We start from the raw sequence: 18,445 nt of genomic DNA, 5'->3' as shown, positions 1-18,445 counted from the left end.
CCCGACGCCACCCCTTGTTGTATGTTCCCGAAAATACTTTGATGCGCTGTTTCTTTTCGGACAGCAGCATAGGCGGCTTCAGCAGACGGCAAGGGGTCCCACCGGAGGATCTCTCTTTTAAGGGAATCATAGTTTCGATCAAGGGCATTGAGAAATTGAAACAATTTGTGTTCTGACCTGACTTTGTTGTAAGTGGCGATGTCGGTAGAACATGTCATTGGGTTTGGATCTCGTCATTCAATTTCTCCCCAGATACCCTGCATCACGATCCAAAATTCTTCTAAAGGTACGCCATTTTGCTTGAACTCGTTTGCTTTGACGTGGAGATCGAAAGTCTGAAGTTTGTCTTTGCCGCTGCTATACGTAACCGTAAGAGCATCCCATAGCGTTTTCGCTGTTGGGAACTCTGTTAAGTTACTAGCAAGGACCGGCTCTATATTTTGGATGAGCCATGAAAAAACGATCAAATCATCTTGTTCCCACTGATCATCACTGGGTTCTGGCGGGTTTTGGGTGAGATGGTTTAAAAGAGTTTTCGATTTCCCCCCTATGGCGACTCGTATCATCCGAGCCCATAGAGGGTAGTTTTGGCTAGTAAGATTCAGGCTAATTTTTAGGCTATCAGAAGGATTTGGTTTTGGGTTCTGGGTTTGAATTTGAACTCCATTTTTGAGGAGATTGGCTATTTGGATGGCTAGGTTATTGTTATCTTCTTCTGACATTGCTTCTGGTAGATGATGAGCAGAAATGGTTTTTGGATCATAAACACCGCTCTGATACCATGTTGACCATGATGATGAGAGGAATGGAAGAGAAAGCAGAAATTCTTTTCTTATTTCTTTTTTATGTATATGAACAAGCTTACGTACAGAATATATAGTCTATACAAAAAACTAAATAAGGAAAATACAATAAATTGCATTGGAAAGAATGGCTGGCAATTAGCTAGGACCAGAAGTGGCTTGAAAGGTCAATGGTCTATTTTGGGAGATGATGGAGTATTTTAATCAAATATTTCAACACTAGCCAAATTAAACTCTCATATAAGCAAAAATAACCATGTGGGGGGCAACAAGTAATCAATATTTGTTGCCACTTTAGTCCAAACTTCCCATTTATCACTATGTATTAGGCTTTACGCGAGGGGATAGGAGGAGAGGTGTGGAGACATACACACCTAGAGGGATTCTACCATTTTCATATGAATTAAAGATTTATCAATAAAAAAGCGGACATCATCAAAATAAATTTTGTGTATGTGGCTGTTTAATTATATATGATTATAACAAGCCATAACCCTTCATCTGATTCATTAAGGTAGTCCTATGTAGCCTATTGCCAGAATAATCTATAAGAAACTCTTGTATATTTGTATTAAATAAGTTTGCATTCCTCCAGTAATAGCTATCAGATTGTAGCAGGTCCTCTAGTTCTCTTCCAATGAATACCAAGTTACAAATGTGTGAGCTCCATAGGCGTCAGCATACTCTTTTGGAGTTATTTCATTGTATGTGTAAACTAAAGTCCCATTCTAATCTTCTACTATATTTATTACCTTTTATTTTTATGCTCAGCATACTTTTTATAGTTGTTTCATGATATGTGTATCTATATGGTATGCCCTTTGAATACAAAAATATAAATTTATTACATGCAGGAAGATGGATGGCGACAAAGCTCATGATCCGTTCATATAGACTTTTCTTAATTCATTTTATCATTTTGCATACCGGTTTCTGAAAAAACAAACTGATATGACGTGGTTTTATCTTCTTGGGGACGCACATCATGGTATGAGAAATTATTATAGCCAAAATAGTGGATGATGCAATTTTCTGCATTTCTTATCTCATAACGCTAAACAAAATCCAATAAACTCTAAATAGTTATGGTTCAAGTTTCTTACAAAAATGGAACAATTGTCTAATTACAAATGATAAAAAAAAAATTCTACTGGTCATTTAACTACTCATGATAACTAAGAATGTTGTATACAAGTGTCATAATGCACCCAAACGAGAAGCTAAATCGGTGAACGTATATTCACTACATGGAATAGTCAGGCCACCCATTGGATGACTATACCCAAATTCTTCCTCAGCCTGATCTATCAGTTCATGAAAAGTAGGTTGCATTAACAACCATATGGGAACTACAAATCTCTTCTTCTCTTGCTCACCAATATAAACGGCTAAACAGCCTTTTGGGATATCCATAGATTTTGTTGTGCTACTTCCATTTGAGAATGACCGTTTAAGAATTTGCTTTGCTTGAGTGATGCGGGGCATAAGAATGCCCATTTTACAAGGAGGGTATTGTCTGTTAACTTCAAAAGGCTTACGGTGAATGAAAATTCTCAAAGCACGACTTCTTGGGGAAAAGTTGTGAATTTGTGGTTGTGTTATTCATTTTGAATGGTTTATATATCCATATGATATATGGAAAATTAGATTAAGGATGGTGACATAGGGTGGAAATGGGATCAATACCACATGCCTTTGTCTTTCCTCTTGTAAAAAGAAAGAAAATACATAATTAATTTTTGAATCTAAAGGCCAATATAGGATCAAAAACTATTTCAAGGATTGGTTGGTCCATTTGAAATACAAAAACCATGTGATGATGCCTATACAAAGGTTTCGTAATCAATGCGATGAATTATATCCATAAACATAATACATCATAGGCCACACCTGTTGTAAGAAAACCTCAATGATTTTAGCTAGAACTATAGGTTTGTTAGGAAGTAGAGCCACACTCCCATTAATATCACATGGGCCCATGATGTTTGTAGTGTTTTTTGTTAGAATTAACCTAGATTGTTAGTTAGTTATATTATATCCTGTTAAATATGTTAAATATGGCAGTTATAAGTTAGTTTTACTGTCAAGTTATGAACCGTTGTGATAGTTTAGGTGAACCATTGTGATGGTTCAAACATTATATATGCGTGTAAGTAAACTAATTGTGATGTTCTGTGAAATTAATAAAAAAATACTATTTGTTTCCTGCACAATATCTCCTTCTATCTTCTTGTTTCGATATGCTTTCTCCAACAAAGTGGTATCAGAGCCTTTTGGTTCAAAATGACAGATGAAGAAAATGGAGAAAGCATCGAAGAATATGTGGATGAGATGCAATATAGTTGTGGTATAGGACCGGTGGTGGGAGTCTTGTTGTTTCTGCCCCTGGTAATGGGACCGATGGCACCAACTTCGCTCCCTGAGCCGGGTGATATGTGTTTCATCCATAGAGTGGCTATCATTTATCCAAGCCTTGCTAGTGATCCACCGTTCTTGATAATAAATGGAGTCACGGATTGATCACATGTGCGTTTGAATTCGAAGTACTTCCGATCCATATGAAAAGATTCTAGGGTCGATGATGATGATGATTTATGGTTCTGTAAAGGAACCAAAGATTGATGGAACAATGTTTGTTCAATATGTAGTGTATGATGCATGCCAAGTGAAAAGATCTTGATATGAACCAAAGTTTGTTGTTTGATATACAAAAGTATTACGAAGAAAGATAATATCTTCATATGTCAAAGGATGAAAGCGTGCCTATGTGTTGTCAAATCTAGTTCAAAATATAGGTATTCAGAAAACGTGTACCATGGTGACGAAAATCAATGGGCATTTGTTATGCCCCGGGATCTATATCTTGTGACAGACCTGTACTTGTACTTCCTACAGCCGTGAGTATTACTATCACCTAATCTCCTATTGAGAGGAGACTAGGTTAAACTATTCTAAGAGATTAAAAGCATTTGACTTCAAGCATAGTTTTATTTCATAAACAACTACCATTTAAATAGGGATAAACAAAAGACTCTAATAAGGAAACAAAGATCACCAAAATCGACTCAAATACTAAATGATCATAATTACCAATTTTAAAAAATGAAACAAGATAATTCCCTAAAATAAGATACTTTCTAGAAATTAAAAATACTTATTATCCATATGATTCATAACATTACTCCCCTCCTCCGCATTGATCTTGTCCTCAAGCTCAATAGTCACCCATTAGCGTCATCTTCCTCATTATCCATCATGATGCAAAAGAGCTTGGCACATTTATGCCCAATCGATAATATTTCATCACAGTTGAAGCACAAGCCTTTAGCCCGCCTCTCTGCCATTTCTGCAGACGTTAGTTTTTTCCAGGCCGGATTTAGTGTTTCAGTTTAGTAGTTTCCAGCTCCTCCTTTTCCTTTTGACTCTCGTTTTTGGCTTGCAGTCGAGGTTTGGTTTCCTGTTGGCCCAACACCTATTGCTTGTCCTGCTTCCGCCACCCTTAGTTTAATTTGTCTGGCTAGATTCATGACATAGTATAGATTTATGGGTCTTGCAAATTCAACCTCATATCTTATCACGTTTATTAGCCCCATACAAAAGTGCCAAATGCTTTGCTCCGGAATGACCCCCGTCGTCCTACCCAACAATAATTTGAAGGTTTCACAGTAGTCTTCTGCTGTCCCAACTTGTCGAAGCCGAGTTAATTCCCCTAAGGGATTCAAGCTTATAGGCAGGCCGAAACGGATTTTGCATTCTTCCAAAAAATTGACCCAATTCAAACAATTTTTCATCCTTCTCAGGTTTCGGTACTACCCGTTTGCCCAGCCCTATAGGGCGAAAGTTGCTTGGTAGACCCAAGCCTCCGGCGGTGTTTGTTGTTCTTCGAAGAAGTCCTCACACTTATGTGACCATTCGAGTGGGTCATCCTTGCCCTCATACACCGGAAACTCCATCTTGGCGAATCTAGGCACCCGATCGCCACAGTAACCTCCTTCATCAAATTCATCCCAACTTTTATGCGCCTGTTCTTGTTCAATATGCCGATTGTGTCCCGATCCTTCAGCCTTATGGAAACCCAACGGTGTTTGAATGATTTTGGTTCTGCATTGCGCCAAGAATCAAACCCCTTCCCTACTCCCCGTCCTGTTCCCAAGGGGTTTGATCCAAACGACCCCCTGCCTTGACGTAACACCGTCCTGTTCCCAAATTCTTCCTCAGCCTGATCAAGCAGTTGTTGAAAAGTAGGTTGCATTAACAACCATATGGGAACTACAAATCTCTTCTTCTCTTGCTCACCAACATAAACCGCTAAACAGCCTTTTGGGATATCCATAGATTTTGTTGTGCTACTTCCATTTGAGAATGACCGTTTAAGAATTTGCTTTGCTTGAGTGATGCGGGGCATAAGAATGCCCATTTTACAAGGAGGGTATTGTCTGTTAACTTCAAAAGGCTTACGGTGAATGAAAATTCTCAAAGCACGACTTCTTGGGGAAAAGTTGTGAATTTGTGGTTGTGTTATTCATTTTGAATGGTTTATATATCCATATGATATATGGAAAATTAGATTAAGGATGGTGACATAGGGTGGAAATGGGATCAATACCACATGCCTTTGTCTTTCCTCTTGTAAAAAGAAAGAAAATACATAATTAATTTTTGAATCTAAAGGCCAATATAGGATCAAAAACTATTTCAAGGATTGGTTGGTCCATTTGAAATACAAAAACCATGTGATGATGCCTATACAAAGGTTTCGTAATCAATGCGATGAATTATATCCATAAACATAATACATCATAGGCCACACCTGTTGTAAGAAAACCTCAATGATTTTAGCTAGAACTATAGGTTTGTTAGGAAGTAGAGCCACACTCCCATTAATATCACATGGGCCCATGATGTTTGTAGTGTTTTTTGTTAGAATTAACCTAGATTGTTAGTTAGTTATATTATATCCTGTTAAATATGTTAAATATGGCAGTTATAAGTTAGTTTTACTGTCAAGTTATGAACCGTTGTGATAGTTTAGGTGAACCATTGTGATGGTTCAAACATTATATATGCGTGTAAGTAAACTAATTGTGATGTTCTGTGAAATTAATAAAAAAATACTATTTGTTTCCTGCACAATATCTCCTTCTATCTTCTTGTTTCGATATGCTTTCTCCAACAAAGTGGTATCAGAGCCTTTTGGTTCAAAATGACAGATGAAGAAAATGGAGAAAGCATCGAAGAATATGTGGATGAGATGCAATATAGTTGTGGTATAGGACCGGTGGTGGGAGTCTTGTTGTTTCTGCCCCTGGTAATGGGACCGATGGCACCAACTTCGCTCCCTGAGCCGGGTGATATGTGTTTCATCCATAGAGTGGCTATCATTTATCCAAGCCTTGCTAGTGATCCACCGTTCTTGATAATAAATGGAGTCACGGATTGATCACATGTGCGTTTGAATTCGAAGTACTTCCGATCCATATGAAAAGATTCTAGGGTCGATGATGATGATGATTTATGGTTCTGTAAAGGAACCAAAGATTGATGGAACAATGTTTGTTCAATATGTAGTGTATGATGCATGCCAAGTGAAAAGATCTTGATATGAACCAAAGTTTGTTGTTTGATATACAAAAGTATTACGAAGAAAGATAATATCTTCATATGTCAAAGGATGAAAGCGTGCCTATGTGTTGTCAAATCTAGTTCAAAATATAGGTATTCAGAAAACGTGTACCATGGTGACGAAAATCAATGGGCATTTGTTATGCCCCGGGATCTATATCTTGTGACAGACCTGTACTTGTACTTCCTACAGCCGTGAGTATTACTATCACCTAATCTCCTATTGAGAGGAGACTAGGTTAAACTATTCTAAGAGATTAAAAGCATTTGACTTCAAGCATAGTTTTATTTCATAAACAACTACCATTTAAATAGGGATAAACAAAAGACTCTAATAAGGAAACAAAGATCACCAAAATCGACTCAAATACTAAATGATCATAATTACCAATTTTAAAAAATGAAACAAGATAATTCCCTAAAATAAGATACTTTCTAGAAATTAAAAATACTTATTATCCATATGATTCATAACATTACTCCCCTCCTCCGCATTGATCTTGTCCTCAAGCTCAATAGTCACCCATTAGCGTCATCTTCCTCATTATCCATCATGATGCAAAAGAGCTTGGCACATTTATGCCCAATCGATAATATTTCATCACAGTTGAAGCACAAGCCTTTAGCCCGCCTCTCTGCCATTTCTGCAGACGTTAGTTTTTTCCAGGCCGGATTTAGTGTTTCAGTTTAGTAGTTTCCAGCTCCTCCTTTTCCTTTTGACTCTCGTTTTTGGCTTGCAGTCGAGGTTTGGTTTCCTGTTGGCCCAACACCTATTGCTTGTCCTGCTTCCGCCACCCTTAGTTTAATTTGTCTGGCTAGATTCATGACATAGTATAGATTTATGGGTCTTGCAAATTCAACCTCATATCTTATCACGTTTATTAGCCCCATACAAAAGTGCCAAATGCTTTGCTCCGGAATGACCCCCGTCGTCCTACCCAACAATAATTTGAAGGTTTCACAGTAGTCTTCTGCTGTCCCAACTTGTCGAAGCCGAGTTAATTCCCCTAAGGGATTCAAGCTTATAGGCAGGCCGAAACGGATTTTGCATTCTTCCAAAAAATTGACCCAATTCAAACAATTTTTCATCCTTCTCAGGTTTCGGTACTACCCGTTTGCCCAGCCCTATAGGGCGAAAGTTGCTTGGTAGACCCAAGCCTCCGGCGGTGTTTGTTGTTCTTCGAAGAAGTCCTCACACTTATGTGACCATTCGAGTGGGTCATCCTTGCCCTCATACACCGGAAACTCCATCTTGGCGAATCTAGGCACCCGATCGCCACAGTAACCTCCTTCATCAAATTCATCCCAACTTTTATGCGCCTGTTCTTGTTCAATATGCCGATTGTGTCCCGATCCTTCAGCCTTATGGAAACCCAACGGTGTTTGAATGATTTTGGTTCTGCATTGCGCCAAGAATCAAACCCCTTCCCTACTCCCCGTCCTGTTCCCAAGGGGTTTGATCCAAACGACCCCCTGCCTTGACGTAACACCGTCCTGTTCCCAAATTCTTCCTCAGCCTGATCAAGCAGTTGTTGAAAAGTAGGTTGCATTAACAACCATATGGGAACTACAAATCTCTTCTTCTCTTGCTCACCAATATAAACGGCTAAACAGCCTTTTGGGATATCCATAGATTTTGTTGTGCTACTTCCATTTGAGAATGACCGTTTAAGAATTTGCTTTGCTTGAGTGATGCGGGGCATAAGAATGCCCATTTTACAAGGAGGGTATTGTCTGTTAACTTCAAAAGGCTTACGGTGAATGAAAATTCTCAAAGCACGACTTCTTGGGGAAAAGTTGTGAATTTGTGGTTGTGTTATTCATTTTGAATGGTTTATATATCCATATGATATATGGAAAATTAGATTAAGGATGGTGACATAGGGTGGAAATGGGATCAATACCACATGCCTTTGTCTTTCCTCTTGTAAAAAGAAAGAAAATACATAATTAATTTTTGAATCTAAAGGCCAATATAGGATCAAAAACTATTTCAAGGATTGGTTGGTCCATTTGAAATACAAAAACCATGTGATGATGCCTATACAAAGGTTTCGTAATCAATGCGATGAATTATATCCATAAACATAATACATCATAGGCCACACCTGTTGTAAGAAAACCTCAATGATTTTAGCTAGAACTATAGGTTTGTTAGGAAGTAGAGCCACACTCCCATTAATATCACATGGGCCCATGATGTTTGTAGTGTTTTTTGTTAGAATTAACCTAGATTGTTAGTTAGTTATATTATATCCTGTTAAATATGTTAAATATGGCAGTTATAAGTTAGTTTTACTGTCAAGTTATGAACCGTTGTGATAGTTTAGGTGAACCATTGTGATGGTTCAAACATTATATATGCGTGTAAGTAAACTAATTGTGATGTTCTGTGAAATTAATAAAAAAATACTATTTGTTTCCTGCACAATATCTCCTTCTATCTTCTTGTTTCGATATGCTTTCTCCAACAAAGTGGTATCAGAGCCTTTTGGTTCAAAATGACAGATGAAGAAAATGGAGAAAGCATCGAAGAATATGTGGATGAGATGCAATATAGTTGTGGTATAGGACCGGTGGTGGGAGTCTTGTTGTTTCTGCCCCTGGTAATGGGACCGATGGCACCAACTTCGCTCCCTGAGCCGGGTGATATGTGTTTCATCCATAGAGTGGCTATCATTTATCCAAGCCTTGCTAGTGATCCACCGTTCTTGATAATAAATGGAGTCACGGATTGATCACATGTGCGTTTGAATTCGAAGTACTTCCGATCCATATGAAAAGATTCTAGGGTCGATGATGATGATGATTTATGGTTCTGTAAAGGAACCAAAGATTGATGGAACGATGTTTGTTCAATATGTAGTGTATGATGCATGCCAAGTGAAAAGATCTTGATATGAACCAAAGTTTGTTGTTTGATATACAAAAGTATTACGAAGAAAGATAATATCTTCATATGTCAAAGGATGAAAGCGTGCCTATGTGTTGTCAAATCTAGTTCAAAATATAGGTATTCAGAAAACGTGTACCATGGTGACAAAAATCAATGGGCATTTGTTATGCCCCGGGATCTATATCTTGTGACAGACCTGTACTTGTACTTCCTACAGCCGTGAGTATTACTATCACCTAATCTCCTATTGAGAGGAGACTAGGTTAAACTATTCTAAGAGATTAAAAGCATTTGACTTCAAGCATAGTTTTATTTCATAAACAACTACCATTTAAATAGGGATAAACAAAAGACTCTAATAAGGAAACAAAGATCACCAAAATCGACTCAAATACTAAATGATCATAATTACCAATTTTAAAAAATGAAACAAGATAATTCCCTAAAATAAGATACTTTCTAGAAATTAAAAATACTTATTATCCATATGATTCATAACATTACTCCCCTCCTCCGCATTGATCTTGTCCTCAAGCTCAATAGTCACCCATTAGCGTCATCTTCCTCATTATCCATCATGATGCAAAAGAGCTTGGCACATTTATGCCCAATCGATAATATTTCATCACAGTTGAAGCACAAGCCTTTAGCCCGCCTCTCTGCCATTTCTGCAGACGTTAGTTTTTTCCAGGCCGGATTTAGTGTTTCAGTTTAGTAGTTTCCAGCTCCTCCTTTTCCTTTTGACTCTCGTTTTTGGCTTGCAGTCGAGGTTTGGTTTCCTGTTGGCCCAACACCTATTGCTTGTCCTGCTTCCGCCACCCTTAGTTTAATTTGTCTGGCTAGATTCATGACATAGTATAGATTTATGGGTCTTGCAAATTCAACCTCATATCTTATCACGTTTATTAGCCCCATACAAAAGTGCCAAATGCTTTGCTCCGGAATGACCCCCGTCGTCCTACCCAACAATAATTTGAAGGTTTCACAGTAGTCTTCTGCTGTCCCAACTTGTCGAAGCCGAGTTAATTCCCCTAAGGGATTCAAGCTTATAGGCAGACCGAAACGGATTTTGCATTCTTCCAAAAAATTGACCCAATTCAAACAATTTTTCATCCTTCTCAGGTTTCGGTACTACCCGTTTGCCCAGCCCTATAGGGCGAAAGTTGCTTGGTAGACCCAAGCCTCCGGCGGTGTTTGTTGTTCTTCGAAGAAGTCCTCACACTTATGTGACCATTCGAGTGGGTCATCCTTGCCCTCATACACCGGAAACTCCATCTTGGCGAATCTAGGCACCCGATCGCCACAGTAACCTCCTTCATCAAATTCATCCCAACTTTTATGCGCCTGTTCTTGTTCAATATGCCGATTGTGTCCCGATCCTTCAGCCTTATGGAAACCCAACGGTGTTTGAATGATTTTGGTTCTGCATTGCGCCAAGAATCAAACCCCTTCCCTACTCCCCGTCCTGTTCCCAAGGGGTTTGATCCAAACGACCCCCTGCCTTGACGTAACACCGTGAAGGAACTCGTCATCTTACCTCCTGGTGCGCTGCCGGTGATGATGCCCTTGCCCCTTCCTCGGCCTAGCTCGTTGTTATCTTCAAATTGCTGGTCCATCTCTTCTTCTTCCACGCTTGCTTCAGACCCTTGTTTGTTGACCTTGTTTTAGGATTGTGATAAACTCTCTTCCAGCGCCGCATGCTTGGCCTGCAAGGCTTCGACTGCCCCCTTCAGTTCAAGGGTAATCTGAGTTTGCTGGATCATGAATACTTCTAGCTTCTTCATCGATTCTTCCTGTTGAGTAGACATCACGAGTGGCTCTGATACCAAATTTGTTACGCCCCTAGATCTAGCTCTCGTGACAGGACCTGTACGTGTACTTCTTACAGCCGTGAGTATTACTAACACCTAATCTCCTATTGAGAGGAGACTAGGTTAAACTATTCTAAGAGATTAAAATCAGTTGACTTCAAGCATAATTTTATTTCATAAACAACTACCCTTGAAATAGGGATAAACAAAAGACTCCAATAAGGAAACAAAGATCACCCAAATCGACTCAAATACTAAATGATCCTAATTACCAACGTTAAAAACTGAAACGAGATAATTCCCTAAAATAAGATACTTTCCAGAAATTAAAAATACTTATTATCCATATGATTCATAACAGCATTCCTTGAAATCATTCAAAGTAGTCAGAAGTTACACATGTTCTTACTAAAAAAAAGATTGTGTAAAATATTGTAAACAAGTACAAGTTGTGGTCTTGACGTGGAGTAAGGCAAAAAGGAGTATTATGTGTCAGCTGGTTACAAAAAGGCATGGTGAATGTGATGATTTTCATGTTAAAAAAGGATGATGAATATATATATATGCCCATGGATGATACTCTTCTTGGGAATGTCAAATTTAATGATGCTTGAAGTTTGGATGCTTCAAGATAATGAATGTTGCTGGAAGAAATCCAGGTTAACGGGGTGTGTTAGAATTAACCTAGATTGTTAGTTACTTATATTATATTCTATTAAATATGGCAGTTATAAGTTAGTTTTACTGTCAAGTTATGAACCGCTGTGATTGTTTAGGTGAACCATTGTAATGGTTCAAACATTATATATGTGTGTATGTAAATTAATCGTGATGTTCTGTGAAATTAATAAAAAATTCTATTTGTTTCCTACACAGTATCTCCTTCTATCTTCTTGTTTCGATATGCTTTCTCCAACAAGTATCACGGCTATAATAATGTTTCCCTGATTTTTTGAGATACATTAAAAAACTGACAAATTTAAAATATAATTGAACTTATTAGATAATAAATAATTCAAATTTTAATTTAGTATAAGATTTTTGTTTCAAATTTTGAATATGAATTTCGTTGTAACCAAAATTTGTGGAATGGAACGAATAACAGCAGAAATTTGATTTTGGAAAGCTGTAAAATCGGTACTTTTTGAACTGTTGTTTTATTAGTAAGGGTAGATTTGCTAGCTGGCATGTATATCTGTATCTTATATACTTGTATAAATATATACCTTGATTGATGAAATTACATGCATTGTGGGAAATACGTTTTATACCACCTAACCACTAGGATCGATCTTGTATCAGTTGTGAATAGAGAAAATTTTCCCATTTGAATGGATTTAGGACAAGGATTATTAATTTAGAGTTCATTGTATTTTGTTTATTGTTATGAGGTAGGACATAAATAAAAAACTACTTTCTGAGTCTACTGTATCCTCAATGTGAATTTCTCACGGTCCATAAACTGATAAAATCACTCCCTACATAACTATTCTTGGTTTTTGTCTTTTTCTGACACTAACCAATATATATATATATATATATATATATATATATATATATATATATATATATATATATATATATATATATATATATATATATATATATATATATATATATATATATATATATATATATATATATATATATAGAACGAAATAATATGGCATGATTATTGATCGTCAATTCTGTGGACAAAACATTAATTCTTAAGTAGCAATTCTATCTGTTAAATATGGTGATACTGTTTACAATGAATTTTGTTTGTCATCCGAGTCTAGATTATATCATTAACCAACACATAGTGGATTTGAATGAAGTTCGAATTCGAGTTTCAAAACAACTTGGGCAACCGGACAACCAATGAGTGTCACATGTTACAAAAAGGTAGTGATCATTACTTTACAAAAAAACTATTTACAACTTCAACTCAATAAATTGAATTCATAATGCGCCCAGACTAGTTGCGAGATCATAGAATATGTGCTGGCTACATGGGATTGTGAGGCCACCCATTGGATGGTCATATCCATACTCTTCCTCTGCCTGATGTAATAAGTCTTGAAATGAAGGTTGGCTTAACAACGACACAGGAACCACAAAGCGCTTCTTTTCTTGCTCTTGCTCCCCAACATAAACTGCAAAATAGCCTTTTGGTAGATCCATTGTTGATGTGCGAGTTCCATTTGAGAAAGACCTTTGAAGAATGTGTTTCGCTTGAATGATCCGAGGCATACGAATACCCATTTTCTGAAGGTTGCTGAAGGAAGTAAAACAATGTGAGAGTATTTTCTTTGTAGGAAGATGATGCGGAGGAGTTACAGAGGAAAGTGCATGTGCTGGTTCTTTGCCTATCAGATTCATTATATAATGGTTTATTGAAGCTCCAAGTATACAACAGATGATAAAAAGGTAATTAGATTACAGATGGAAACATCGTGACAGAAAGGCAGCATCATGTGCTGTGTTTCTCAACTTGCAAGAAAGTATGATCTAACATATCACAACCATATATTCAGAGATAGGATAATGTCTTTGACATTTACTTGTATACCCAAAAGAATTAAACATAGGGGATAACATGTATGGCCAGTATTCTCTACAGAAGGTAACTGGTGAAGAAGTCTACAAACATCATGAGCCCATGTAAGTGATATTAATGGGAGTGTGGCTCTGTTACCTAACAAACCCGTATAAAATCAGTGGGGTTTTCTTACAACAGGTGTGGCCTATGATGTATTATGTATATGGATATAATTCATCACATTGATTAGGAAACCTTTGTATATAGGCATCATCACATGGTTTTTTTTATTTGGATGGACCAACCAATCCTTGAAATATTTTGATTCACAAATTATTTATGTATTTTTTTTTTCCTTTTTACAAGAGGAAAGACAAAAGCATGTGGTATTGATCCCATTTCCACCATATGTCACCATCCTTCATCTAATTTTCCATATATCGTATGGATATATAAACCATTCAAGATGAATAACATAACCACAGATTCACAGCTTTTCCCCAAGAAGTCGTGCTTTGAGAATTTTCATTCACCGTAAGCCTTTTGAAGTTAACAGACAATATCCTCCTTATAAAATGGCCATCCTTATGCCCGGCATCACTCAGGCAAAGCAAATTCTTAAACGGTCGTTCTCAAATGGAAGTAGCACAACAAAATCTATGGATATCCCAAAAGGCTGTTTAGCGGTTTATGTTGGTGAGCAAGAGAAGAAGAGATTTGTAGTTCCCGTATGGTTGTTAATGCAACCTACTTTTCAACAACTGCTTGATCAGGCTGAGGAAGAATTTGGGTATAGTCATCCAATGGGTGGCCTCACTATTCCATGTAGTGAATATATGTTCACGGATTTAGCTTCTCGTTTGGGCGCAATATGACTTGTATACAGTATTCTTAGTTATCATGAGTAGTTAAATGACCAGTAGAATTTTTTTTTTTTATCATTTGTAGTTAGAGACAATTGTCCCATTTTTGTAAGAAACATGAAGCAGAACTATTTCGAGTTTATTGGATTTTGTTTAGTATTATGATATAAGAAATGCAGAAAATTGCATCATCCACTATTTTGGCTATAGTAATTATGTGCGTCCCTAAGAAGATAAAACCACGTCATATCAGTTTGTTTTTTCAGAAACCGGTATGCAAAATGATAAAATGAATTAAGAAAAGTGTATATGAGAATGGATCATGAGCTTTGTCTCCATCCATTTTCCTGCATGTAATAAATTTATATTTTTATACCCAAAGGGCATACCATATAGATACACATATCATGAAACAACTCTAAAAAAGTATGCTGAGCATAAAAAGTAATAAATATAGTGTTGGAGAAAGGTATTGAAACATAAAGAGAGAAAGAGATTAAAATCAATACAGATTTTTTTATTAAATACAATATCAACAATATTCATACAGTTTACATGTTTGAAGGTATTTATACACACATACAAACAGATACAACCCTTTCACAACCATTGCACCCCTTCACTTTGACTAACTAACTTTCCAGAAATAACTAACTTATAATAACTAATTTTAACAGGATTAACTACTACAACATAATTACCAAAGTAACCCTAAGTCTAGATTAACTTTCATCACTCCCCCTTAATCTAGACTTATTCACTCTTGGCCTTTTTTATTTTCATTGCAGTCGATTTGATGATTCCAACAGCACCCTCACGGACAACACTTTAACATCTTTTGACCTTTGGTCCTTCTGGCTTTTTTGAGAATATAGTACAAATATAGGGCCTCTGGTTCCGGTGGCTTATGATTTCTGAGCATGCCTCCTTTGTTTGACTATACATGAAATTGGACTGAATAGTCCATAACCAAGTACATGCTCCATATCTTTTGTGTCCTTTATTGATAATCTTTCACACAAACAGCATCCGATAACCTCTTTTCGTCAGATTTCTCTAGAATATCACTATCTTCATTAGGATTCCTTACACTCATCATTTTCTTCAACCATTCGATCACCTCTTTTCGTCAATGACCGATATTTTCCATCTTTCATTTATGTTTTCCTCTCGTGATTATCTTTCAACATATAGTAGTAGATTAGAATGGGACTTTAGTTTACACATATAATGAAATAACTCCAAAAGAGTATGCTGACGCCTATGGAGCTCACACATTTGTCACTTGATATTCATTGGAAGACAACTAGAGGACCTGCAACAATCGGATAGCTATTACTAGAGGAATGCAAACTTATTTAATACAAATATACATGAGTTTCTTATAGATTATTCTGGCAATAGGCTACATAGGGAAACCTTAATGAATCAGATGAAGGTTATGGCTTGTTTTAATCATATATAATTAAAGAGCCACATACACAAAATTTATTTTGATGATGTCCGCTTTTTTATAGATAAATCTTTAATTCATATGAAAATGGTAGAATCCCTCTAGATGTGTATGTCTCCACACCTCTCCTGCTATCCACTCATGTAAAGCCTAATACATAGTGATAAATGGGAAGTTTGGACTAAAGTGGCAACAAATATTGATTACTTGTTGCCCTTACAAGAATAAGCATCTATAGGGATGACACTTATCGTCCCTATAGGCACTCTATAGGGACGACATGTCGTCCCCATAGAGTTGACCAATCTTTTGAACCTACAGCGTCGACTTCTCATCTCAACATGTTAAGCAGGAAAATAAGCAGATTTGGCGCGTTTTGTGGATAACTATCAAGACGACCTGTTGTCCTAAAGAACCCAAAAATAAATATTTTTTGAGGCTATAGGGACGATATGTCATCCCTATAGGGTTAAGATCGATAAGCCCCTTTCCCCTGAGTCGTCTCGGATCTTCTCTGTTGCTCTCTCAAGGCGATTTGCTCACATCGATTAGCTTCTCTCAGGTGTTTAACCTAACATTTTAACACAAGCTTATTCACGCCTCCATCTCCGTTTCTCTCACAGGTTTGTTCAAGGCTTTTAAAGCTCAATCAGTTTTTCCTTAAAGTTCGTTCAAGCTCATCGCATCTCGAGTTTTCTAAGTTTTTTTTGTTCCTTCTTCTCCATCCCTAACCTGTGATTTTTTATGGTTTCACAGCTTCTTGTTTTGAAGGAGGCTTATATCTTCCCCAACGTAGCTTCTTCAATTAAAAGGTATTTTGGTTTTTTCACCGATATATGTTTTCTGTACCGATTCTCTTGTTGCTAAATCACTTTTCTTTCCAGGTTCATATGCTATATTTATATCTTATTTAGGGTTCTTAAGATTTTTAATTGCTGATTTTCAATGCATAATGATTAAACACCAATAGTTGGGATCTGAAGAACATACTCCTCCATTGATTATTTACAGTCTTTATAATCCAATTTGATAGTATCATATGATTCATTTCATAGTCTATATGTCTAATTCTTCATTACTTTAGCATAAACATGTTATTCAACACATCTTTGTTGTAATTTTCAACAATGGCATGGATTTGATAGAAACAACTCATGTTATAGTTAAACCATCCTCCTTATATTTGTTCTTGCAACTTTGTGATTTGTTTTCTTTCATCATTGTGTAACTTGCCATGATTGATTGTGAAGTTGAAATCCTCATGTTAAAGTCACTTTTGTCTTAAAAAAGGTTTCAAGTTTCAATTTCTTAATTGTCTCTTGACCTTATTCTTGGATTGTAATCCTTCTCTTCTTCACCTATTCTGAGAAACTACTACTTATATCACCTGCAGTTTGGAATTGAAATTGAAATGGGAATCAGAAGCAAACAAAGGAATATGCAAAACTACTAAAGGAATAATTCATGTTGAAAAAGGGTATGTCAATTGCATTCCATTCTATTCGTTTCAATTTCGTTCCATTATTTTCTCATGAAACCAATTGACATTCTTCTTGTGGAAATCTCAGGTCAGAAGAGAAAAGATTAGTGAGAGGATGAAGTTCCTTCAAGATCTTGTTCCTGGTTGCAACAAGGTACTAAGAAAAAAAATATTATTTATTATATATGGAATTTTTGTACAAACTGTTTGTAATTTGAGATGACATTTTTCTTTTTCTTTTAATTTTTAATTAAAGGTGACAGGAAAGGTTGTTATGTTGATGAGATTATAATTTACATATAATCATTACAGAGGCAATTTGAGGTATATACAGACTAATTCAAAGATAAAATATGTTACTAATATATATATATATATATATATATATATATATATATATATATATATATATATATATATGTCGATTTTTTGTAGTGCTTGTCAATGAAATTGGCAATCGTTAATCCTAGAACAGGTATGAACATGGAATCTCTTTTATCTAAAGATTTAAACACTTTTCATATAATATCCAACTTTTTTGTCAATGGGCATTTTAGTAATTCCCATACTTTTCTGTCTATGTTTTAGACTTTCCAAAGGGCATCCATATCAAATGTCGTGAAACCTCTTAGTAAATGAATTCAAAGGCAAGATAGTCTAAGGCCCTAGTTAGAAGGAGGAGACGAGAACACATTTGGTGGCAGCTTGTGGGGGTGAATCCTTGTTTAATTTGTATAAAACTTATAAACAATTTCAAATTATGTAGTATGCTTTGGTAAACAATTAATTGTATAAGATATTCAAATGTTTTGATATTGTAAGATATTTTAATGTTTTTCTAGTTAAATTTAGTGTTTTTGTTCTTCTGTGTTTGAGAAAAGTAGAAAAATAATCAAACAATAGGAGCTAATTGTAAATTCTATAAAACATCTATGGAGACGACATTTTGTTGCTATAGATCTAGCTACAGGGATGACATGTCATCTTTATAGG

At 36.3% G+C, this 18,445-nt stretch overlaps 3 protein-coding genes across 3 annotated transcripts; all 3 read right to left on the bottom strand.

The window, feature by feature from the left end:
* Positions 1–3,873: 3,873 nt before the first annotated feature.
* LOC128127560 (uncharacterized) lies at positions 3,874–5,349 on the bottom strand. The gene has a single exon (XM_052766132.1). The coding sequence runs from the start codon at positions 5,218–5,220 to the stop codon at positions 4,600–4,602; it is 621 nt and encodes a 206-aa protein (XP_052622092.1). The 5' UTR covers positions 5,221–5,349; the 3' UTR covers positions 3,874–4,599.
* A 1,444-nt stretch (positions 5,350–6,793) lies between these two features.
* Positions 6,794–8,273, bottom strand: LOC128127561 (uncharacterized). Its single transcript, XM_052766133.1, has one exon. The coding sequence runs from the start codon at positions 8,138–8,140 to the stop codon at positions 7,520–7,522; it is 621 nt and encodes a 206-aa protein (XP_052622093.1). The 5' UTR covers positions 8,141–8,273; the 3' UTR covers positions 6,794–7,519.
* Positions 8,274–12,937: 4,664 nt separating this feature from the next.
* LOC111903740 (auxin-induced protein 15A) lies at positions 12,938–13,781 on the bottom strand. The gene has a single exon (XM_023899498.3). The coding sequence runs from the start codon at positions 13,494–13,496 to the stop codon at positions 13,077–13,079; it is 420 nt and encodes a 139-aa protein (XP_023755266.1). The 5' UTR covers positions 13,497–13,781; the 3' UTR covers positions 12,938–13,076.
* Between the last annotated feature and the right edge of the window lie 4,664 nt (positions 13,782–18,445).

Source organism: Lactuca sativa, chromosome 8 (genome assembly GCF_002870075.4).
Source record: "Lactuca sativa cultivar Salinas chromosome 8, Lsat_Salinas_v11, whole genome shotgun sequence".
Taxonomy (NCBI): Eukaryota; Viridiplantae; Streptophyta; class Magnoliopsida; order Asterales; family Asteraceae; genus Lactuca; species Lactuca sativa.
Note: the sequence above shows the minus strand (reverse complement) of the source record. Positions and strands in the feature narration are given on the sequence as shown.

Bases quoted from the DNA above. Each gene is read 5' to 3' on its own strand.
- LOC128127561 (XM_052766133.1), bottom strand. From the start codon at position 8,140: ATGGGCATTCTTATGCCCCGCATCACTCAAGCAAAGCAAATTCTTAAA.
- LOC111903740 (XM_023899498.3), bottom strand. From the start codon at position 13,496: ATGAATCTGATAGGCAAAGAACCAGCACATGCACTTTCCTCTGTAACT.
- LOC128127560 (XM_052766132.1), bottom strand. From the start codon at position 5,220: ATGGGCATTCTTATGCCCCGCATCACTCAAGCAAAGCAAATTCTTAAA.